General features: G+C 44.3%; 1 protein-coding gene and 1 long non-coding RNA gene across 7 annotated transcripts in view; one reads left to right on the top strand and one right to left on the bottom strand.

Annotated features, from left to right (window-relative positions):
• The window catches only part of LOC129530129 (uncharacterized), a 126,411-nt gene extending 108,854 nt beyond the window's left edge, over positions 1–17,557 (top strand). The window contains exons 5-6 of the long non-coding RNA XR_008675675.2: positions 1,045–1,102; positions 17,119–17,557. This is a non-coding gene — a long non-coding RNA (uncharacterized lncRNA). The remainder of the gene's footprint in view (positions 1–1,044; positions 1,103–17,118) is intronic.
• Positions 1,164–20,615, bottom strand: part of PLP1 (proteolipid protein 1) — a 50,602-nt gene continuing 31,150 nt past the window's right edge. The window contains exons 1-9 of one of the 6 annotated variants that reach the window (XM_055376823.1): positions 19,710–19,740; positions 19,410–19,558; positions 16,772–16,918; positions 8,001–8,187; positions 7,152–7,308; positions 5,807–5,975; positions 5,263–5,336; positions 4,375–4,440; positions 1,164–3,252 (exon numbers count right to left, since the gene is read on the bottom strand). In XM_055376823.1, coding sequence (XP_055232798.1) covers positions 3,181–3,252; positions 4,375–4,440; positions 5,263–5,336; positions 5,807–5,975; positions 7,152–7,308; positions 8,001–8,187; positions 16,772–16,775 — 729 coding nt within the window. In that variant the 5' untranslated portion in view covers positions 16,776–16,918; positions 19,410–19,558; positions 19,710–19,740 and the 3' untranslated portion in view covers positions 1,164–3,180. Of the gene's footprint in view, positions 3,253–4,374; positions 4,441–5,262; positions 5,337–5,806; positions 5,976–7,046; positions 7,309–8,000; positions 8,188–16,771; positions 16,919–17,020; positions 17,287–19,403; positions 19,559–19,709; positions 19,741–20,615 lie in introns of those variants that run through there. The other 5 variants (XM_055376821.2, XM_055376816.2, XM_055376822.1 and 2 more) reach the window with 5 other exon arrangements.

The raw sequence follows: 20,615 nt of genomic DNA, 5'->3' as shown, positions 1-20,615 counted from the left end.
GAGAGCTAAGAACAATGGGTTCAATTGATAGACTGGAGATGCTCTCAGCTTCTGAGAGCCTAGAAACTCCATCTATAGATTCATCCCAGAGGGCAGAGCCAAATAAGGGCAGATGGAAAACATAGCTTTCTTGGGAACTGGCTTTCGGTTCCTCTGAGGCAAAAATACAATCACTCTGTAGAACCCTGAATCAATTCTCCAAAATATGGTGCTGTGTCCTTGTTTGCAGTGTCTTAAAATAAGTCCCTGTCATATTTTTATTCTTTATGTCTTAAAGTCGTTCAACCAGACTCGCTTGCAGAATATTAATTGTGGTTAAGCAGAAATCAGGAAATTAAATTGAAACTGCTTTTGAATGGAGCTCCTTAACTGATGACTGACTTGTCATCCCTCCAACTAAAGATTCCTTTCTCTCCAATCATTTGCCAGCTGCAACTATGGGGCAATGAAATGATTTTAAGACAGCTTTCTTTAAGCTGGTCATCAGAGTGCTGTCCAAGGGTGCCAAATTCTAACCTAGGGTTGTGAAAGGGCTTTAATGCTATGTCCCCGGTGGGCTAGTAGGCTGGCCATCCAGGGTGGTAGGTGTCACTAATTTATTTTAGTACTGCCCTGCCACAGCCTGTTTACATTTACGTTGCCCTTTCCATACCTGCTCTGTCCTTTAAGTACTAAACCTTCCATCCAGTACTATCCAAATAAAACTAAATATTAGTCACGTATGAATTACTAAGGGATCATTACTGGAATATCCAAACAATTTAAAGAGAAGGTAACAATAACTTAAATCTAAATGCACCGGGGACTGGGGCACCACTAAGGTATTGACAAAGTAACCATAGTTGACTCTGAACATTCTGAAACCCAACTTCGAAGAGAAAAGAAACCTTTAAGTAGGCAATAAATTGGTTTCAATATCTGCGTTTTAACACAAGCTCAGACATGTACTTATTGGATTTCTTTGGGCAAATTACTTTGCTTCTATTTCTTAGTGTCTTCAACTACAAAAGTAGAAGTAATCTATTCATATACTATTTATTTCAGAGAAACGTTATGAGAATGACTTGGAGGACCTGAAAAATGAATGAGCTCCTTGAACAAGGTACGATTATTAAGTTTCTATTGTGAAGTCAAATAGAACAATTCACTCAAAGGACACGATGTTTGATTGAGAACATTCTTAATTTTATTTTCTTTAATTTTATAAAATACACTTTGTAAGATAAGTTTCTAAAAGTTTATCCTTTATGTGTGTTAAAATTGCAATTCTATATCAGAAATGAAGGAAACACTTTCAGTTGATTAACTCTCTTTGTGTGTGTATATATGTGTATGTATGCATGTGAGGTTTTCAGGGAAGGGTTGGTTATTTGTTATGTTATTAAATCAAAACAAAACACAAGGTACGGATTACTTCACTGTCCTTTATCTTGATTGGTTTCTTACAAAACATTTTCCCTCTCCTCCCTCTATGCAGCCTGGAAGCTTATCTTGTATACTGGTTTGAAAACAAGTATCAAGTGTCTTTTTGTAAAGCTCTTACATCTCCTTAAATATTGCTGAAACCACTTTGGGGGAAAAGAACAACACAACTCTTTACAACAAAAGAGCTGTAGTACAAATCTTTCCTTCAATTAAAACCAATCAGACTTTTTTTTTAACCCAAAGTTAACAAAAACAGGAAAAGACTGAAATCTGGGAGCTATTCAGGTCTCAAACTCTTTCTACCTGTCCTTTTTCCTGGAAGCTTGCCAACTGAATAGCTGATGACTGGTGCATTCTGTTATGTGATCTATATCAGGAGAAAATAACCTTTATGTTAAACCTAACTCTTAACACACCAAGATAACATTGCTAAGTAAAATCATTTTCCATTAGCTAGAAAGAACGATCAGATTACTCAAATTGAGATTCAAATTCACCAAATCTGTTTCTGCAAAGGCAGAATACTTGTAGAAAATCCCAATAGATTCAACTAGCCAATTTTTAATATCATTTGTGATGCTTAATGTCCAATTTTCCTAGTTTAAAAAACAGTCATAATCAAAGAATTATTCTCCAGACATTTCTGATGCAACCCCAAATAAGTAATAAACAAACTGGAATACATGAAATGTGCATCATTCTAAAACAAATCAAGACCTTCAAATCACCTACAATGACTGAATGGATAATACCCCATGAAATGAGCACCATTGTGAAGATATGACAGAGGCCAGAGTACACAACTAATTAACAGAAAAAAAGACACGCTATCCAAAGAGTTATCTATCCTGTGTCTACCAGAGGGCCATCTCAGGTTACACCATTAGCCACCAGCAATTGCTGCTCCTCAGGCCAGTCTGTTTTCATGTAAGCTAGTTTCCTTCTATTCTCAGCTCCTTGGAAACCACAGGGTTGTCATGGTAGCTGTTATCAAGGAGAAGGGAGTGAGAAGATGCTGACAACACCCTGTTTCTCTTCCCTAACGAGGTGTAAGGCCAGATGCCCCCTTCGTCTACACAGATTCTACGCTCCCTTATGCTATAAGTAAGGTTGGCTGAGTTAGGGCTTCAGTAGTCCATCGCCATCAGGGTCAGTGCTCTCTTTCTGTGGGTGAAAGATCCTTGCTTTGACCCCCTTCTCCCAGCTGCAATAGACAGATTTGGGCAAACGCTCTTATTGTTTTTCTGACATTCTTTTTTCTTCTATCTTCAGTGGTAATAGAGAGACCAGAATGAATTCTGTTTTGTACACCAAAGAGAATATATTTGGCCCCTATAGATGGCAAGAGGACCAAAGACATTCCTTCTCTGTACCTGAGCATCTTTCCTTCCACTTTGTTTCCATCAGTGGAAGTACCCTTTGAGAAGAAATTACTTTCTGATCCTCAGGAGATGCTTGAAAATTCAATTAGAGCCTCCATTCCTTTGTGACTTGCAGTTGGGAAGTCATCTTCTTAGGCATTTCCCATTTCTAGCAGGAACCAGCTATGAAGCAAAATGACTAAAAGAGGTACATAAGAGGGGAGAGTCCAAAGAGAGACCTTAATCACTGCAAGACTCTCCTTTCTTGTTACACTCATCAAGTAAGAAGAGGGCCAGTTGGTGGCAAAGGCAAAGAGTTAAGATGGGAGACGCAGCATTGTAGGCTGTGTGGTTAGAGCCTCGCTATTAGAGAAAGGGGGATTTCTACGGGGGATCAGAACTTGGTGCCTCGGCCCATGAGTTTAAGGACGGCAAAGTTGTAAGTGGCAGCAATCATGAAGGTGAGCTGTAGGGAACAGAAGAGAGAATGTGAATGAGAGTAGAAAAGAAAGCACTCCCTCCTCAAATCCCTTTGGGAATGAGGAAGGGTAGAAATAAAATCATAACTAAATAAGGGAAAAACCCGTGCTCTGCAAAAAGCAGTACATCCCAGGCTTGGCTTTCTCCATATACACTTGACTGGAAGTCCGATGTCTCTGAGGCATCATGGGTCTCATGGCCCATGCCCAGAGAATCAAATCATAAAGATTTATTCCACACCTCTGTTTGATCTAGCACTGAGTTTTCCTCAGGGAAGTGAACAATATTTGGGCTTTGCCACATGTCCGAGTGACTTAGAGTCATAGGGTGCTTGCTGTAGACACACAGCCACATCATGCAGTAGAGCTCTCCCCTGGTTAATGAATCAATTCATTTTACAAGGTGAGAAATTACTTGACTCTGTATGGAAACCTCAGCAGTAGGGGCCAGGAGTTCTGTGAGCTCATCTTGTCTGATCACTGCTTATAAAATAACTTCAGATAAATCACTTCACCCTTCAGTGCCTTAGGTTTTTAATCTGCACAATGAGCACACTACATTCACAGGGCACTATAGCACTATCAGCAAGACCTGGGACTTAGCATTGTATTATAATCATAACAATTCTAATAATGTTAGGAGGTCCTCCCAGTATTTCCATATGAGTAACTAAATCCACTGGAGAGTATCCAAAGTGGATTCATATTGATAGTATATAGAATTCCAGGCTATAGCAAGTCATGTTTCGTGATGTTTCAGTGTTTTGTCACTGATCTGATCAAAATGTATTGAGAATTAACCATAATTTATGACTACAAAGTACTTGGCAACATTACATGTTCTATAAATACTAAATATTATCATTCATGTCTATGAATCTCTTACCTCTTTCCTCATACCACTTTTCTTGTTCCTATCTAATTTGTGATGTCTTTCTGCCTTGCCAATGCAAGTAGAAGTACGGAGCCTCTACCCTTTGCTATCTTCCCAGAAGCTTCTCTCCAGCATTTCAAGGATGGAAGCAGTCTACCTTCTTGCCTTTCAGAATAGCTGTACCCACACTATCTCAGGCCTATTTACTTGCCAAGATCATTCAAAGTCAACTCACCAGGGAAACCAGTGTAGCTGCAGCCCCCACAAATGCAGCAATAAACAGGTGGAAGGTCATTTGGAACTGCAGGAAAATGAAAGAGGAAGAACTGTTTCTTGCAACAGCAGTAATATGCTCCACTGTAAATCATGAATACAGCTTTCTGAATGTGTTGATATCTTTCTTGTGTGCTAATTCCACATCTCTAACTAAGTTTTCACTTCCCTAAATGTGGGCCTCCCAGTCTTCAGTGTACACCATAGCACCTGGCCCATTAACACCCAGAACACAGAATAGTCATGAAATAGTACAGTACTCCAAAATAATTAACTGGTTCCCTACAGTTGTGCCCAGGGGCCCAAAATTTAAAGTCAACATTTTGCTGTCAAAGAAATAATTTACTGCCTGTCTCCCCAGGATTTACTTTTATTCCCCTGCCTCATTTGTATATAATATCTGTTCTCAATAGAGTGCTTTCCCTTTCAAATGTCTTTATTTTACCTCTCATTTGAGATAAAGAAGTTCCAAATTGAAAATGTTTTTATAAAACCTATGAATGCCTCTGTGCACAGCCCATTTTCTTGATATGGTTTTTAACTAAAGGAATGAAAATTTTCATGTGGGGGATTTTGCCATTAGGCTCTATCTTTACCTAAAGCTACAAACTTCTCTTTTAAGAGGGGAAGGGTTGGAAAGGAAGTCTTTCTATGCAACTCTAGAGAAAACAGGTGTTTTACCTTCTATGCTCATTGGCTCAGGCATACTTAGCCAACATGTTGTAGAAGGCAATCGGCTAATTCAAAATCCAGCAAAGGGAAACTTTCAGTCCTTAAAATTGAAGGTCATGGGTGTAATTTGTATGGTATTAGCTACTCCCTTGTAAAATAACCCAAATAACCCACTCACCTCAGCTGTTTTGCAGATGGACAGAAGGTTGGAGCCACAAACCTTGCCAGGGAAAGCATTCCATGGGAGAACACCTAAGTAAGACACAAAAAGCAAGCAGGGTAAGCTTTATGGAGTTACGGGGCCACATGGAGACTTTCCCCCAGAGCCCTTCTTCCATCTCTAATTATCCTGGCTGTAAAGTTGGATTCTACCAACAATCAGGATCCTCTTTTCTACAGGTTTACAAAAAAGAGAAGGTGGTATTGAACAGCGGTGAAACCTTGTGTTTGTTATTGAAATGTGCTGCTTTGGGGTTGTGAACAGCAGTCAACTAGAGTAGGCCAATGTGAATGGCCAAGAAAACTCCCACCACTTCCAAGTTCCCTTCCCGGGGAAGAAACCTCTCTGGTTTCAGTAGGGAAGGATTAATAAACTAAGACCCAATCATTCATCATCTTATATTTTTCTCATAATCACCACCCTCCTTACACTAGGAAAATAACCAAATATATAGTGCTTCCATAGTGGGTAGGAGAGCCAAAGCACCCGTACCCTAACTCACCATACATTCTGGCATCAGCACAGAGACTGCCTATACTGGCAGAGGTCTTGCTGGGGAAGGCAATAGACTGGCAGGTGGTCCAGGTGTTGAAGTAAATGTACACAGGCACAGCAGAGCAGGCAAACACCAGGAGCCACACAACGGTCAGGGCATAGGTGATGCCCACAAACTAAAATGATTGACATGAGGTGGTTAGAAATCAGCATCAGCCTGCAGATGTAGAAACACAAACTGGGAGATCCTGGAGTGGCATGTACCAGACATTAAAACCAGGTTCCAGGGCTCTCCCTCAAATGAAATTAGTGAGCAGGGCACCTCTGCCAAGGGTAATTGGCAGTATATACTAGAGAAGTGGCCCCAGTATGACGGAGGGTGGGGGGAATGGGTAGGGGAGGAGTGAGGAGGATCCCTGGGTTAGAGAGGCTTCAGAGGATGTTTTTGGGCAGATAAGGTGTAAAGAAATCAAAACAGATCTTGAAAGAAAGTCGTGCCATTTTGTGCCTTAGGCTGAGCTTAGAAAATGTTCCTTGCCACAGGAACATTTTTGTTCCCTAGTCATTGAACAAAGCCAATAGGAGATTAAAATTTCAGATACAAAACCTTTCTAAGCTAACTGCTGGCCACAAAAAGACATTGCTGGAACCCACACATGTTCAGCCGCCAAAGGATCTTTAACTCCAGAGACTGAAAACAAATGTGCACCTCACTCAAAGCATGGATAACCCTCAGGCAATAAAACATTCAACATGCAGATTTACTCCAATTCCCTCTGGGACCTCCAACAGTGCAGGATCCCAGAATATTGTAAATTTCACCTTGGAGTCAATTATTTAATTTTTATTATCAATCCTCCCTCTCAGATCAGGTGCCCAAGTCTCAATCACGTGAGCAGCATTTTAGACTCTTGTCCAGTTAGATCCACTCTTGTGGTCCCTACTAGGAAGGGAACAAAGGGATACCAACAGATGGCTTAGAAATGGTCTGATTGTACAAAGCATCCCACAAAACTCATGCTTTCTGTTTTGAGAAGAAATTTGCTTAGGGAACCTTTGAAAGGTGAGGCTAAGCCAGCTGGGCACCACGTTCTTCCTGACCTTCTCGTTCGGCTGCAGCCATCGCTTCCTCACTCAAATGCCAGGCCCCTAGAGAGGACCCAGCCTTGGGTGGGGACGAGGCCACAGACTCGCACCCAATTTTCCCCCACCCCTTGTTATTGCCACAAAATCCTGAGGATGATCACCTTGTCGGGATGTCCTAGCCATTTTCCCAAACAATGACACACCCGCTCCAAAGAATGAGCTTGATGTTGGCCTCTGGAACCCCTCCCCTTCTGGCCCCCTGTTACCGTTGCGCTCAGGCCCTTGCCGCAGATGGTGGTCTTGTAGTCGCCAAAGATCTGCCTGACTGCGCCGGTGGTGTAGAAGCCCTCAGCCAGCAGGAGGGCCCCATAAAGGAAGAAGAAAGAGGCAGTTCCATAGATGACATACTGGAAGGCATGGATCCTGCATTAACAGGTAGACAAATGAGACCAGGGAATCTTATTAATTGAAGACCTGGCTTCTTTCCCGACATAAGTGAGGTATACACCAGAGCGAGCACCTTAACAAGGCTAGGGATTCTCTAGAGGAATCACCAGGTTCCTCCTGCATGCTTTCACCTTATCTTTGTTGAAATAAGTGAAGACAGGGTGTATGTGACCAGAAACATATGCCCCTCCCGCCCTTGCTTACCCTGGGACCTGGAGAACCAGGGACCTACTCTCCCTGCCCCACCCTTCAGACATGCTAACTCACAGGAGTAGGGAGCTAGACAAGAAGAAAGGTGGGTGAAGGAACAGGAGCCTAACTTGTTCTAGGAACAGGAGAGGCTTAGTGCCTCCCTTGGCTTCTCCATACCTACTACGCTGGAGGCTCCAACTTGGGCAATATGAACCACACCTAGCAGAAGTCAGAACACGTGTAAGAAAACAAGGGGGTGGGGGTGGGAGGGGCTGACAGGCAGGCAGGCAGACCTCTCCTTTCTGAATGGGCTTCGAATGTGGAGCAGGAGAGATCTGCACAGAGGGAAGACTCGGGAATCCGGTCTGGCTCCACCCCAGTCCCCTGCTAGTTACTAAGGTACTGAAGAGTTCTCTATCTCCAGGATGGAGAGAGGGAAAAAAAAGATGGGTCTGTGTGGGAGGGCAGGTACTTACACATTGATGAGATACTCATAGTCCTGGTAGTTTTTGGAGAAATAGGTCTCAATTAGCTTTTCTGTGCCAGTGAGGGCTTCATGTCCACAGCCACAGAACAGTGCCACCCCAAAGAAACACAATCCAGTGGCCACCAGGGAAGCAAAGGGGGCCCCTACCAGACATCTTGCACAGCACTCTAACAAGCCTGGGGAAGAAGAAGGGGAAACAGTCAGGCACATCCAGTAGGTAGCTCATGCCACTCAAACCCCTCTGCCAGGCCAGCCAGGCCCTGTGCTCACAGGCTTGGAGATACTGGGCACCCCGGAGTCAAAAAGCAGGAGCGGCTAGAGGTTTTGGCTTTCAGCATGTGAGATTGACCCAGAATCCTTACTTGGTTTCATTCTTGAAAATAAATCTTTGGCCGGGCACGGTGGCTCATGCCTGTAATCCCAGCACTTTGGGAGGCTGAGGCAGGTGGATCACATGAGGTCAGGAGTTCGAGACCAGCCTGGCCAACATGGCAAAACCCCGTCTCTACTAAAAATACAAAAATTAGCCGGGCATGGGTGCATGCCTGTAATCCCAGCTACTCAGGAGGCTGAGACAGGAGAATCTGTTAAACCCGGGAGGCGGAGGTTGCCGTGAGCCAAGATTGCGCCATTGCACTCCAGCCTGGGCAACAAGAGCGAGACTCTGTCTCAAGAAAAAAAGAAAGAAAGAAAGAAAATAAATCCTTACCTTTTATTGCCAGAATTTAAAAAATATTTAATAAATAATAATAATTCAGCAATTCAAATAGCAAGCCAGAGAGATTATGAAATCAGTCCCTTCTTTCTTATCGTTCTGGTCTGTTTGTTTGCTTGCTTATTTTAGTCATTCATCAACTATTTATGGAATACTCACTATATGCCCAGCATTATGCTGGGTGTTATACGGGATATGAAGAGAGAAAAGACACAGACTCTGCCATATGGGAGTCTTTAATTTCCTGAGGAAGAATTAGCTAAGTAGACCTAATATTTTCAACTAACAATTCAGGCAGCCAAGTAGTGGTAACAGAGGGTAAATGCACTTGGAGTTCCAGGAAGGGATGAGTGCAGGCCAGAGATGCTGGTATTGTCAGACAGGATTTTAGCATGAAGAGCATTCCAGGTGGAGGAAACTTTGGAAATTGCATGCTCCTGGATATTTTTGAGCATCGTGTGTATTTGTTGCAAAGAATGCTTGATTCTTCTTAGTTTACATATGGGAGGAGCAGTCCAAACAGGATGGAGCTAGCACAGGACAAGAAATGAAAATAGGAAAATAGGAGGATTGATATTACTCCCAATAATAAAAATGCAGGCTTAATGATTTTGGACACTTTGCATGGCAGTTTTGTCCTCCTATAATGCAGCTTGGCTAATGTCCCCACCCTCAGTTATACGCTGAGATTCTGTCAAAACAGCTACAAACAGACTTTATACAAAGTCAGCAAAGCATGAAACATCTTTCTGGCACTAGAAGAACACACCAGGGCCTGGGAACACATGTGTCTTAAAGTGCTAAGAGTCCCTGAGATCCCCAGACCTGGTATCCCAGGCCCTATGCCAGTGTTGCTGAGAAACAGGAGAGGCACACAAGAAGTCACAGGCTCTGAAAGCAGCTGTGTTCCAAGTACTAGTCCCATGCTCTAAGATGTCATATGGAGTGAACCTTAGCAAATGCCAAGTAGATGACTGACTAGATGAGGAAACGAATGGCTTCCTCTGGCCTCTCGGCCAGATCCCTAAAATGTAGAAGAAATGAGAATGTTAAGCTCTTCAGAAAAAATGTCTTAATTCATATGTATGTATATATATAAATATATGTATATATATACCCACTGATTTTATGTATCTATAAACACAGTATACACATGCACACACACAAATACTCAGCAAATGTACTGGGAAGCTGCTATTTTTGAATAAGCAGGTTGTGACAGCTTGTACAATAAAAATAAATTGTATTAATTACTTAGGCTTGGATTTTTGTATTCAAGCATTTCTCCAAGCCACACTCACTTTTCTATAGGGTACCAGGGAAAGGGGACTCCTTTGCCTGATTCTGTTAACATTAGTTACAGTTTGTTTTTAGCCCAGAGAGCTTGAATACCTGGTGATTTACATGGCTGAATTGTATCAATGTGAACAGATTTGGAAAGATCAAATTATCTCTGTCATGGGAAAATCGAGGTAGAGGCATTTGCCTCTGTTCTCAGAGACACAAAAGGAGTGAGTCCTATTACCCACCATCCCCTGAAATGACAGCCCTTTCTTGGCCTTCAAAGAGTGTCACACCAAAGATGAGCTTCAGAAGCCCAAGCCAAACAAAGTAAGCAGCTAACATTTGGAGCAGAACTTCCTTTTCCAAGAACTAAAGCATTGCTGCCAGGAAACTTGGCCTCTATAAGAAGCAATCTGTAGCTGTGCTGCTGTGAGTGGAGGCTGAGTTTACTCAGCATGAACTTTGCAGACGTGCTTGGGAGGAGTGTCTTTTCAGAGCTGGCCCATGGGTGTGTCTGTGTGTGTGCACACGCACAGGCATGCATGTGTACAAATGTGCACATACACACATGTGTACCACAGAGAAAAACACAACAACTGAAATCGATTGTTGTTCTCAGAAAACATTCCAGAAATTGATCTTCCTCTTTCTCAACAGGTTAAGATACTAGATTCAGCCTATAAGTCAAGAAAAGGAGCTTGGAAGTAAACAGTACTGCCATTTTCCTTCTCTGCCTATCCAACTCCTCCCCACCCCCAAACTCTTAGACTTTTCTAGTAAAGAAAGTCTCTGAAGCCTGGGGATGGGGGGAGAGGAAGGTCAGTGACCCCACTGTTCCCTTTCTCCCCAGCACAGGGTCAGGGCTTGGACAGAGCCCTCCATAGCTCCCCCGGACAAAGAAGCCTTGTTCTTTCCTGAGATCTCAGGAGCCTGATTGGTATTCCACAGGGGCCTGCAGGACGGGGGGTGGGGAGGGGGTCAGACTCAGGGAACAATGGCAGGACTGTTTGTTTAGCCGAGGGTAAGAAGAGCCATCCACCCTAGCAAGTGACCATCTTGGGCCTACTCACTCATCCCAGCATTTTCATCTGGGAAGGGCTAAGTGCTTGTGCAGGTATGGTCAGGGATGGAGGAACTTGAACTCTTGCTAGCCAAAAGAGAACTCCACTTTAAGCTTTAGGTGATGCCACCTCTAGGGTTGCAAAGATGAGAGGGAAACATCCTCTTGAGTGTATCTGATCCCTCAATCATCATCCAAATAACCTGAGAGTGTCATGGATTGTGTTCTTACTGGGTGATAAATGGCTAGCCTTAGGAGCAATTCTGAGTCACCAGATCATAGCGTTTCTTTTTACATCCATTTTTCCTCTATTTTCTTAGAACTTGAATAACTTAGCATCCCCTTTTCTGCTCCACTACAGCTCAAAGCAAGGGACAAGAAAGAAGTAGGCTTTAATGAGTTTCTAATGTAAAGTCTGAAATAAATGACTTTAGATAAATCTATCACTATTAAGCTATAAACAATTCAGTAATATCAGCATAAGCATCAGATGTTCATCTCCTCACAACCTAGATGAAATGTTTGCTTTGGGGGCATTTAAGTTCAGCAGAAGTGAAGAATCTCAGTCAGTCTGTTCAAGCAAGAATCAGATTTTATATTCTAACTGAGAAAAACTCAGAGCCTGCAAGAAATTATTTTTTCATCAAAGTAGTTGACAATCAAAGCATTCTGAGAAAAGATCCATTGGGCTCCCTTTGATTTTTCACAGTCCAAGAAATGTCCTTGGGTATGTGTGAACAATAGCCTAAAGCCAAAAGCTCTCCATTTCAGAACCCCTCCTGGTTGAAAGGGTGTGAGTTTGATTCAAGAAGTCTGGAAGAGATTCTAGGGGAGAAGTTCCTTGGCTCTCTCAAGAGACATTCTCACATTTCCAGTCTAAGTACAGACTGCGAGATGAGAGAGTTGGCATAAAAGAACCATATAGTAATAACATTTCTCAATGCAACTCAATCGGATTAAACCACCTGACTTTGATAAAAGGTCATAGAGAAAAATAATGACCTCCTCCAGTGTTTTTCTTTCATTTTGTTTATGGGAATTCAGTACAAGAATTAAGCACACTAGCAGTGACATAGACATTAGGAGAAACAGAAGGGAATTAAAAGGCCAGTCCCTTTCTTTAGAAAACTTGAAATCCTGTTGGGGTGAACAAACATGTCTGTGAATCAAAATCTAAAACTACCTATAAGCAAGTGTTAAAATGGATATAACGAAGTCGTGTGGGCAAAATGTAAGCAAAGGGAAAAGATCATGTCATGGTTGGCTACATTTGTATTCAAACTCCCAAAACAAGTCTAATCAATCTGTGATAGTTGATACTCCAACTTTAAGCCCTTCTCACCAGCGCTCTTCACAGCGGTCTGACAGAGATCAACAGAACCAATGTGACTTGCACAGATCCAGGTTCATCAAGGGACTGTGTTGATCCTGATGCTGTCTCTTTAAGCAGGCACCAAGAGCTCCCAACCCTCCCTCCCTCCTTTCCCATGCCCTGGGCCCGCCTCAAGGACCAGCTCCATGATGGAAATTCAGTGTGAATCTGGGAACTCATCAAAGGAAGGAGAGGAAGGGCTTTCATCGAAAGGAATGGTAGAAAGAGACCAATTGTACCCTGCACAATTCCCAGCCTGTCCCTTGAATCCAGCTGACAAAGGGAGAGATAGAAGAACCCTATACAATAGAGCTAAACAACAGGCAGGCTCATTGAGTGAGAAACTGGCCCCATCTCCCTAGGTCTCGAATCTGCACTACAGTCTTACCCTCCTCCCAGAACCCACCCCTTAACCTTACCCCATGAACAGAGGCCTCCTTGATCAGGGCCTGCAGTAGTTGACAAGGCCGAAATGCTAGAGCAGCCGTGACTGGTACTAGGGATGGATGGGGATCAGTGGGTGGGTTCTAGGAGTAAAACAACAATTATCAAGAGGTGCCAGAGACAAACAAAGACTTTTGCTTCGGGCCTCATCTTGGTCAGACAATGCCCTGCCTATAATCTTGTCTTTCCTACATATCCCTTGTGATATCAGCACTTATATACCACATTCAAGTGCTGGAAAACAGTCCCGAAGCCTCTGGGGCCTGGGAATCCAAGCCTGCTGGATAGTCAAATCATGTGGACAAGGTTGACTAAAAAGGAATCTCAGTCTCCTCTTTGGACACGTTTTAGTATTACCACGGCAACAGCATCTGGACTATCTTGTTTCCTATACTCCCCACTCCTCTTCAGACGCACACACACACACACACACACACACAGAGAGAGAGAGAGAGAAAATGAATGATGTACACATTCCAATTTATGTGCAAGCATTGGGAAGCTGAGGTAGGACTTTGATTGTTAAAACTTATCCTTGGCACATTGTCTCCACCTTGCCCACAAATGGGAAGATGAAAGGGAAGTAACTGGTACTAGAGACAATAGTAGCCATACCTTGTTCCTCAGGTCAGTCTCCCACCATTTCCTCCTCTCTCCTTGTTGCAGTGTGAAGCTGATTTGGGGAACCTTATTCTCTTCCTTGGGACTCTTTTCTAGAGCCCTGCCTGGCAGACAGCTCAGAGGCCAGCGCAGAGCTGAGAGATAGCCCTCAGGGCCATTTTGCCATAGGCAAGAGGGATTAATCAATCAGTACTTGCTGAGCTTTTGATGTAAGTTTGGCACTGAGTAGGCTCTGAAAGCAGAAAAGGAAGGAAAAGCTGCTCCATTCACCTACCATGGCTGCTGTGACCCTTCCTGATCATGTCACTGTCCTCACTTGGTCTTCTTTAGACCTGAAGTGCTGTGGGCAGGGAAGGCATTTCTACTGTTGCTTTCTTTCAAGACAAAGACCTGTACCCAGGGGATGGCTTTCAAGGCTTCAGGATGATAGACAAAAGCAATGGGGGAAAGCGATGTTACTGGCTGGAGCTCTACCTTAATGGGTTTGGAGACTATATTTCCCCTCCCACCCACCTCCCAGTGTTGAGGTTGTTATTACTCAGATCGCTCTGAGAGAGCAGTTCCAGTTGTCAGCCTGTTAAGTAAACTTCTGGCTTTCCTAGCTCAGAGCCAAGCCCAAGGTCCCCTAAAGCAGGGTACACCTTTCAAACTGCCTGGCTTTCCAAGAACTCCTCTGGCTCTGCACGGCCAAAGGGAGAAGTGAGGTAGGGAAGGCTGCACTTGATTATTTTAGTCAGTGTCTCCAGGAAGACTAGGTGAACATGCTGGCTGGGATCTGGTTTATTTTTGGCTCCTGGTATTCTTGGGGCATTCTTGCCATTTTGATGGGATTCAGTTAGTCTTCGGGCATTTTATAAAACTGGACCCCCGCTCTGCCGCCACACTTTTTGCCTGGGCTACACCCACTTACTGCAAGCCGCCAAAACTACACTGCTTGGCAAACAGCCACTTTTGGATGGAGGCATCACAGTCTGGTTACCAGGGTAACAGCCACTGTTCTCAGACGACAACAGGCTTGCAGACAATGTTTTGCTGTTCAATAATGGCATTGTGTTTCAGAGCAGAGAATAATCAGCTACTGCTCTTTGGCTCCTTTCTGGTTCCATCATTATCCCAAAGACTCACTTGGAACATTCCCCTTCCAAATCAAGGCAAAAATTAATGAGCTATCATTTTCCCCATAAATCTTTTGTGCAGACACTACTGAATCAGAGTTCCTCCTTGCTTCCAATCCTAAGGGATTCTATATGGTTGAAGTAGTAAGTTCCCTGTTCCTGGAGGTGATTAAGCAGAGGCTGTACGAACATTTAATTGGTTGTTGTAAAAATGAATCCCGCATTGAAGGTTGGCTCAGACAACTTCTAAAGTTCCTTCCAATCCCAGATTCCATGATACAATGTGTTTACTGCAAGTGTTGAACAGCAGTGCACTCCACATCAGAAGTAGTGGCAGTCCAGTACCTTGTTAGAGATGATCTATAATTCAAAGTACTTTAGATACTCTGTTATTGAATAAATGAAAACTCAGTGGCTGCTCCATCATATGTACCTGGCCCAAGTATCGTCCACGCTTAGGACCTGGGACCCAATGTGTATCCTCAATCGTGCCCTTATCTGTGGCACTCTTCCTCTGGAGGAAACCACCCAGCCTCCATAACAGGCAATTGTCCCTGTGGTCACTTTATTTGTTCCTGCCTTTCCTCAGGGATTTCATCCCCTGAGGAAGTAATATTCAACATCCTTCTTTACTCCCTCTCTGTTTTTAATGCACAACCTATCCAATCAGCTCGGCTGACATTAGATAGGATTCCTGATGTTACCCAGGGCAGGAATTGAGTTCCTCCAACATTCACCTCTCATCTGGCCACACATAATTCGTCAAATGATTCTGACCCAAGCACGCAAAGAAAACCCAACCACCCTGGAAAGAGGAAGAGTTCGCCTGTATACACATTATTGTCTAATAGTAGGTATTATCATGATTTACAGTTGTTATAGATCTTGCCCATTTTCAAAGGACTTCGACATTATTGTTACTTGATTCTCACAACCCTGAAAGTAGACAAAGTAGTTATTGCTGTCCCCATTTTCCAGATGAGGAAGTGGTGATTCAGTGACCTGTCCAAGGTCACATAGTTCATAAGTAGCAGATCTGGGATTTGAATCTGATTTTTCCGACTCCCTGTCCAGTGCTCTCCCTCCTGTTTCACCTGAACACATGCTTCAAAGTGTTCTCTCTGTGTTTCACGATGAAACAACCTAAAGGCTGAACCAGCTCAGTATAATTGCAAATTGATCTCTGTGGATGTTGTCTACTGGATGCTACATTTGATAGGGAATACATGGGGCAACTGAGTCTCATTTCATTTAGGATGTGTTTAAGCTGCTATCTTTGTTTTGCCAAATGTGAGCAATGTCTACAGGACTCTGTGGAGTCCAATAGGGACGAAGACCCTTGTGCTCTGCACACATTACTCTGAGTAGAAACTACCACCAGAACCTCATAGCTTCTGTCTTTGTTCATGGAACCTAGAAAAGCCCTCAATACTCAGCCAACTTAGCAAGAGCCCTAATGTCCCAGCATCCTCCTTGTCACAGCAGAGAGCCTTCAGGAAAGCTGTGTCTGTGATATCTGCTAGAAATGATCAACCCTATATGTGCACACACACGCACATATGCACATACACACACACACTCCTACCCATATCTGTTTCCCAAGGTCAAGCCATTGAGGACTTTACTTTCATTTCCTGAACCTGAGAATGGCCTCCTCAGCCACAGCCAAGCCTGAGTCCAGCTTGCCCAATCCCCAGCTCCCTATTGATGCCAAACATGGTTCAAAGTTTGCATCAAGCAAGCAGTTATTTTGTACATCTGAGGGCTAGACAGTGCTCAGTGGCCTCCAGCAGAACCAGGAGGGCAAGCTGACCCAACCGTTACCAGGGCCTTGGAACCAAGGGAAAAGAGAAGATAGAGGGAAGAGAGGGGGTAGGAGGACACATGACCACATCCATCCGGCTGGGCACTCTCTCCAGAGATCTGTGGGACTCTCCACGTGCTGCTGGAATTCTTTGGTAATAAAGCATCATGCTTAGTACAGCGGAGAAGGAGTTAATCTAACTGAATGTTAAGGAATTTAAAAAGAAAACAAGTGCCAAAAAACGACTCATTTAAACCATGGAACCCCCGAACCCCAAAGTTGGAAATTCTGTTGTGAATTCCTGTGTCCTCTTGAATCTTCAATGCTAAAGTTTTTGAAACTTACCCATGTCTTTGGGACTCTGACTCCAATTGTAGCCGGCTGGCTAGTCTGCTTTGTGGCTGACTTTGTTCAGCTGGAAGGATCCTGGTCTCTCCAGCCTCCTTCTTCGGTCTTTTACTTTTTCTCTCTGAGTATCTTTGTCCTCTTCTCCTGCAATGAAAAGGGCTTTCTGATTGACAGCCAACCCCCTTAAAGGGACAGGCCTGCTTTCCTCCTCCTCTCCTCCTCCCCTTCTCCTCCCCTTTTCCCCACCTCCTCAGGGATACTCCCTTCTCTAAGGGCTCCATCTTCTCTTTCTGCCTTTCACTGCCAATTGTTTCATTTTCTTTGTTTTTCCTTTTTTCCCTAAGGTTTGCCTGGAATTTCGCTTTGCTGCAGAGACATCTGGAAATGTGGATTGAGGGTGGAAATAAAATGAAGATGTCCTGGAAACTTCCAACTGATCCTTGGGTCTAATTGGTGTGGGATATGCAGCACAAGCGTGACAAGCCATGAAGTGAGAGACCCGACAGGGGCTCAGAGTCAAAAACCTAGATATTAGCTCCCAAAGTCCTTCCAAATCTGCTCCAGCTCCCCACATCACTCCTAGCTGCCCTTGACCCTCTCCACCTTTCCCCTCCCAATTCCTTGGAAAATAAGCATTCCTCCCCCACCCCCACCCCCAGCTCTACGAACACAATAGAGAAGAAAAAATTGTCTTTTAAGATAATTTCCTCCAAATCCTTCTCAGTTTCAACTGCATGAAGACAAAATGCAGGCTGTCAATTCGATGAACAGATTGTGATTAGGCTGGGGGAGGCTAGAATTGTAATAATTTTATAGCTACAATAATAAAGACCCAGAAATGGGCAAGACCTATGCAAGTTCACAGACTAGGTTAAAGAAAAGGCCAGCGTTGAAGATGTGGGTGATTTCCAAAAAGGATAATCGACTTCGAGACAAGTCAAGAACACGATCTGGGAATCAGGTAGTCAGTATTCTATCCTGAGAGTGTAATATCTTCATCAGAGAGCTTAAGCCAGGCAGACGAGAGGCAGGGAGTGGGTTAGAGTGAAGCAGCAGGTGGCAGTGAGGGTGGAGAGAAGAAACGAAATATAGTCCTTGCCGCAGAGAAAGAAGCGGTAAGACAAAAATGGCTAAGCAGCAAAAACAGGGAAATACTATATAAAACCTGCCTTAGCAATAAGTTATTTCTAAAGACTGTGAAGGTATTTAAATGCGCACTGCTAGATGGGATCAGCCTGGGAAGGTTTTCTAGAACAGGTGAATCCTAAACAGTGTCTGTCTGGGCTCCTTGTCAGTCCTGTCTCCCTTCACAGCTCCTTTGACCTAGAGGCCGGTGTCCTCCCATGGACGGCCTTTAAAACAACTGGCTGGCATATAATAAGAGGGGCACCTGTTGGAAGACTCCGGAGAAGGAAGGTATGGTCTCCTGGAACTTTTCCTGTGATTTTGCCTTGGGAGAGGAGAGAAGAGGAGGGAGATACTGAGCAGAGACTAGTACCTTCCTGGGGTGGGAGAAAGGCAAGATTGTGTTTTACAGTTTTCTCTTTGGGCTGTGACTTTGGACATGTTACTGGCTTGGGCTCTGCTGTTAGGAAATGGGTGAGTCTTTGGCAGATGCCCCTGTGGGCCCACTGGGGCCAAATCCTGCACCGTTTGAGGCTTGCTTAGAGTACTAGAACTCTAGATCCTTTGCTCTTGTATCAGCCCCAAGAAAAAAGGATCTCTGGAAATGCTGCCCCTTGCAAAACGGTATAATAGTAGCTTTCCAGAGCAGATGAGACTAAGGCCATGTGACTGATGGAAAAGGGTCCTAGGGCCCCTCGCCCTCCCCAGCCCTGCTCACCAGCCACAGACTATGCCTGCTTTGGAAGCTCAACTGTAGGATTGAGCCAGCAATAAACTTCTGGATGTTCACTGTCGGAATGGCCCTGGAGAAGGGGGAGGACCAAGAGCAAGAAATCGCCAAATGTGTCTCCTCAGCTCATCAGATGGCAGGAGTGAGCCCAAACTTTGGGAGTTCAGATTTAGAGGATGAGGCAAATGATCCTTCACAGCTCGAATAGATGAGACAGCTCTCCACACAGGGGACATCACTCAGACTGAGCCCTCTCACAAAGCTTCCCCTGAGTTCTCAGCAGCAGCTCTGGGGACAGCAACGCTACTGGAAAGAAAATATGTGTTCCCAGTAAACCCACAGATACCAATTTATCAACCACATTCCCTTAACACACATTTCTCTTCTCCTTTCTTCCATCTCCATTGCCTTAATATTCATTCTATCCTCTCCCCAAGTCTCAATCTCTTTGTCTCTGTTACCTGTCTCCGTCTCTGTTTCTCTCTGTGTGTCTGTCTCTGTTTCCTTTTTCTGTCTCCACATTCCCTGTCTTCGCCTTGTTCTTATGCTTGTCCTTATGCCCAGGGCCAGAAAAGGGACCCAGCCAGGTGACCGTGTCTCACTCATCCCAGTGCCTTAAGGTTCCCAACTCCCTAGAATCTAGTGTGTTCTCATTGCTCTGTACATCCCGACACTCTGCCTCAGTACCTCGTCAGCAGACCTTTCCTGAGGGCTCCCTACAGACTTCATAGGGTATCTTCCCAGGTCCTCCAGAGCCCATTTTTATCTACATACCCCCACCTATTTCTGTGATTCTGCTTCCATTGGTTCCGCTGGGTGCCTTTGGCAAAATATTCTCCAGTCCAGCTGGGCTCCTAGCACTGCCAAGGGATTCCTCAAGAGGGCACTGCCAGCCTTCTTGGTGGCAGCCTGCTGCCTGTACTGGGTGCCTGTGGGAACAATGCAGGATTGTATAAAACTCGTAAACAGTTTGCTTCATGCAATTCTGATGGTACCTCAGAGAATCTGGGCCCCCTTGATCATAGCTTGGTTTGACTGTGCAGCTTTCTTGCAAATAACTCGAAAACACTTAAATATTACCTCCACTCTCTGCTCTATGATCCCATAGTATCAGATTATTGAAGGCCACAGATCAAGTGGGTTCTCCTTGCTTCATTGTGTAGACTGGACTCTAAAACTCAGAGAAGTCCGGTGAATTTCTCCCAGGAAAAACTAGATAAGGGATCAAGTGCCCAATCTAGTGGCCAACTTCTCCCTGAGCACAGAGAAGAACATAAAGGGGAAGAGAGAAAGCACAGTACCAGTGAGAGCCTGGGGTCATCTGCTATTATTTGGGCTTCTAGAGCTGAGGCTTTGCTTCTCATTCCCAGGATAATGTCTTTCCAGACCAAATTTTGGAAGGCAAGTGGCTGCATCTTACAGCTTTCCTAGCCCTGGCATAGAAGACTGGCTAGCTGGCAGGCAGGCAGTGTGTTATGTCCTATGTACTTGTGGCTAGAACTTTCCACACCCAACTTCATGCCGATTGGCTAGACTATGCCTTTCTGGCCAAGAGAACCGAGGGCTGAGGGCCAGAGATGTCACATACTTTGAGCTGGCAGACAGGGGTAGAGAGTGGAGGGTGATCTTCTGCCTTTCCTGAAGGTTCAAGGAACAGTGGGAGGATGGATAGGGGCAGGCCATGGGGTGTATTTGTGAGGGGGAGATGCCTGTGGCTTGGGATGGAGTAAAGAGTAGCCTGGAAGCCAAAATAATCACATGAAAAAATCTCAGCTAAAGAATGCCTGAGGAGCACCACATAGCTACTAGCAATGTGAAGAAACAAGCTGTCCACAGAACCCACCTCCACCACCATAAAAACTTGGCCAGCTTTTGCAGGGTTGCCCCTGCAGGGAGGATGCTTGTTTGATGTGATTTCTGAGCACAGTAGAAATAAAACTAGCATTATTTCTGGGGAACCAATGTTATTTGTTCAATTTGACTGAG

The sequence above is a fragment of the Gorilla gorilla genome, chromosome X, assembly GCF_029281585.2.
Source record: "Gorilla gorilla gorilla isolate KB3781 chromosome X, NHGRI_mGorGor1-v2.1_pri, whole genome shotgun sequence".
Lineage (NCBI taxonomy): Eukaryota > Metazoa > Chordata > Mammalia > Primates > Hominidae > Gorilla > Gorilla gorilla.
The sequence above is the reverse complement of the archived record's forward strand: the minus strand, read 5'-3'. Positions and strand labels throughout refer to the sequence as shown.